At 44.2% G+C, this 3272-nt stretch overlaps 1 protein-coding gene across 1 annotated transcript in view; it reads left to right on the top strand.

Annotated features, from left to right (window-relative positions):
• The window catches only part of SPRY2 (sprouty RTK signaling antagonist 2), a 5142-nt gene extending 2359 nt beyond the window's left edge, over nt 1–2783 (top strand). Inside the window, exon 2 of the mRNA XM_009644115.2 lies at nt 1791–2783. Within this exon, the coding sequence (XP_009642410.1) occupies nt 1842–2783 (942 nt within the window). The 5' untranslated portion in view covers nt 1791–1841. The remainder of the gene's footprint in view (nt 1–1790) is intronic.
• Nucleotides 2784–3272: the final 489 nt, after the last annotated feature.

The raw sequence follows: 3272 nt of genomic DNA, 5'->3' as shown, positions 1-3272 counted from the left end.
GAGAGGCAGGGTTGGATTCGGCGTGTCTTCTGGGCTGGCTGGGTCTGGCTAAAGCCTGGGCGTGGAGGGCAGACAGGTCTGCTAGTTCCTCGCAAGGATGGGCAAAGTATTTTTTATTTTCTGTTCTTTTTTATCTCCAGATAGTTTCAGGTGAGGAAATGTCTGCTTAGGCTGTTGCTTGAAACTTTTTATATGGCAAAGGTTTTAACTTGAAGAAAACATAAGCAATGCTTCAAGACAAGTTTGCAAGACTTTTTTATTTTTTTTGGGGGAGGGGGGGTGAGGGTGACACGGGACGGGACACGGACACACCATGACATACACTCTGTGTCCAAAACCAGGATTTGGCAGTATTTAAAATAGGTAGTCACTCTTAAAACTTAGATTTTTATTTTTTTTTTTTTTTCTTAAGAAAAAGCACTTGAGGGGAGGGAGCCAGGAGTTAAAAGGTTAAACGTTTTCCACTGCTGTTAGAATAAAGACAGCGTCTTGAGATATTCATTGTTAAACTGTTTGGCTATATTTTATTATACTGTGGTATAGTATTATAGTTGGTAACTGATGTGTACAGAGTAACACTATGGTGCTCTTTCTAGGTATAATTGAAGACATTGTGTGGTCCTTGTAAGAAGCTTGGTTCCTGCTTGGGTCTTAATTGTAAAATACTGTTCTGGATTTTTTGTATAGGTAATTGGATTTTGGAGCCACTTTAAGATATGATAAAGGCAAAACAAATATTAACTAATTTAGAAGGCAGTACTTGAAACTTTTGCATACCTGAGTGTGGAAGTTAGTTATTTACAAGTTCTCATCTTCTGGGTCTTTTACTGGGTTTCCATTTAAATTCTGAAGTCTGTGTTTCTGCTTTTGTAGTTAATGATCCTTTAGAGTCATATTCTCAGTCAAGTAGACTTCTTGGATGCTGGCATTGTTGAGGATATTATGCATGCCTCTGTCCCACAAGCCACTCTTGGTAATATTGACAATTTGAAACATAGTCTATGGAATTTTTTACACGTTTTAAAAAAATAAAACTGTGGTAGCGTTGCCTTTGTAGTATTGAGCCTTAAAATAACAATCGCAGCGGTGTACACAAGTATGACACACACTAAAATACTGGAGAGAGATATTTTTACTTGTGCTGTTGAAGTTTTTGGTAGCACTAACTCATTTAATGTCTAACCTCAAACATTTTATTGCTATTTAGTGTTTTTCTTGGGACCATTGGTATTAAACTAAAATTTCCTATTTACATCATGTAAAGTTTAATGTGTAAAGAGACTAGCCTACCAAAATATTATCCAGTTTTAAACAAAATTGGAGAATTATATGTCTGTCATCAGCAGGTCACATTACACTTGCTAAATACTTGCAGGCTTTTTTTTTTTTTTTTTTTTTAAATATAAGTTTTTCAGTAGCCTGATGTGAAAAGAAGAGCCACTTCAGGTGGCTGAAATGCAATCACTTTAAAGGCCACGGTCTAACCAGAAGATGGCCTGGGAAGCCTTAGCCTAGCAGGCGCAATACCTAGGCTTTCTAGAGCCACCAGTTAAGATGTGTGGACCTAGAACAGAATCCCTTTAAGCTCTCCGCAGGAGCAGGCGGGACAGGCCAAGGGAAGTGCATTCAGCTGAACGGCGCCCGCGCTCCGCCCCAGATGGTGACTCCTTTTTTAATGGCTGATGCATTACTTGATTGTGCGCGGTGCTGTGGGATCCTGCAGGCTTGAAAGGCTGCTGGAGAGAGCATGAGATGTGTCGCAATAGTGAATCCTCTTTTTGTTGCTCCAGGATTTCAGATGTGTTCTAAGCCTGCCGGGGTGAGCACGCTTCCGGGCACTGATGGAGACGAGAGCTCAGCACGGCAGCGGGTCGCAGGCCTTGCTACAGGCTCGGCGTGACAGGGGGAGGCCGCACGGGGAGCCCGACCTGCGGGATGTCCTGACGCAGCAGGTTCATGTCTTGTCTCTGGACCAGATCAGAGCCATCCGAAACACGAATGAGTACACAGAGGGACCTACGGTGGCTCCACGGCCGGGGGTCAAGTCTGCTTCTCGGCTAGCAACCCCACCCAAAAATGAAAGGCCCCATGGCTTGCCCGACCATCGTCATTTTAGCCGGATTCAGCACACGCAAACACACGCCTCTCCTCGGGCGCCTCTGTCCCGATCCATCAGCACGGTCAGCACAGGTTCGCGGAGCAGTACAAGGACAAGTACGAGCAGTAATTCATCTGAACAAAGACTTCTAGGATCGTGTTCGGGGCCAGTTGCCGACGGGATAGTCCGAATGCAGCCCAAGTCTGAGCTCAAGTCAAGTGAGCTGAAGCCGCTGAGCAAAGAAGACTTGGGAGCGCACAGCTACAGGTGCGAGGACTGTGGAAAGTGTAAGTGTAAGGAGTGCACTTACCCGAGGACCCTCCCATCCTGTTGGATCTGTGACAAGCAGTGTCTTTGCTCAGCCCAGAACGTGGTCGATTACGGGACTTGTGTTTGCTGCGTGAAGGGCCTCTTCTATCACTGCTCTAACGATGACGAGGACAACTGTGCTGACAACCCCTGCTCCTGCAGTCAGTCGCATTGCTGCACTAGATGGTCCGCCATGGGTGTGATGTCCCTCTTTCTGCCTTGCTTGTGGTGTTACCTACCAGCCAAGGGCTGCCTTAAGTTGTGCCAGGGCTGTTACGACCGGGTAAATCGGCCTGGCTGCCGCTGTAAACACTCCAACACCGTTTGCTGCAAAGTTCCCAGCGTCCCCCCCAGGAACTTTGAAAAGCCAACATAGCATCGCTAGTCAGAAATACTAAAGTAACAAGGATTATTTTAACGTGCATATGCAACCAACTAAGCAGCTATGGTCTTGGCACTGTAGTAGAAGGGTTGGGGATACACTTTGCTGTTTGCAGTGAAATGCTTTTTCTCTGTGTGTGCCATCTTAACTGATACGCTTGTTAGAATCCAGCTAGTGGGATACAGGGAAAAAAGAAATGGGATGCAGTACATCGTGACCCACATATTGCATAAGCTAAAGCAACACAGACACTCCTAGGCAACTCTATTGTTTGTGAATAGTACTTGCAAAATTTGTAAATTAGCAAATGACTCCTTTTTTTCATTGTTTTCTGCCAGAGATAATGTGCTATATTTTTGTATATACAATAATATTTTCAACTGTGAAAAATAAGTGGTGTCATAAGACATGGCACAGTCACAAAATATTATACTAATATGTTGTACATTCGGAAGAATGTGAATCAATCAGTATGTTTTTAGA

The sequence above is a fragment of the Egretta garzetta genome, unplaced genomic scaffold (genome assembly GCF_000687185.1).
Source record: "Egretta garzetta isolate BGI_Z169 unplaced genomic scaffold, ASM68718v1 scaffold808, whole genome shotgun sequence".
NCBI lineage: Eukaryota > Metazoa > Chordata > Aves > Pelecaniformes > Ardeidae > Egretta > Egretta garzetta.
The sequence above is the reverse complement of the archived record's forward strand: the minus strand, read 5'-3'. Positions and strand labels throughout refer to the sequence as shown.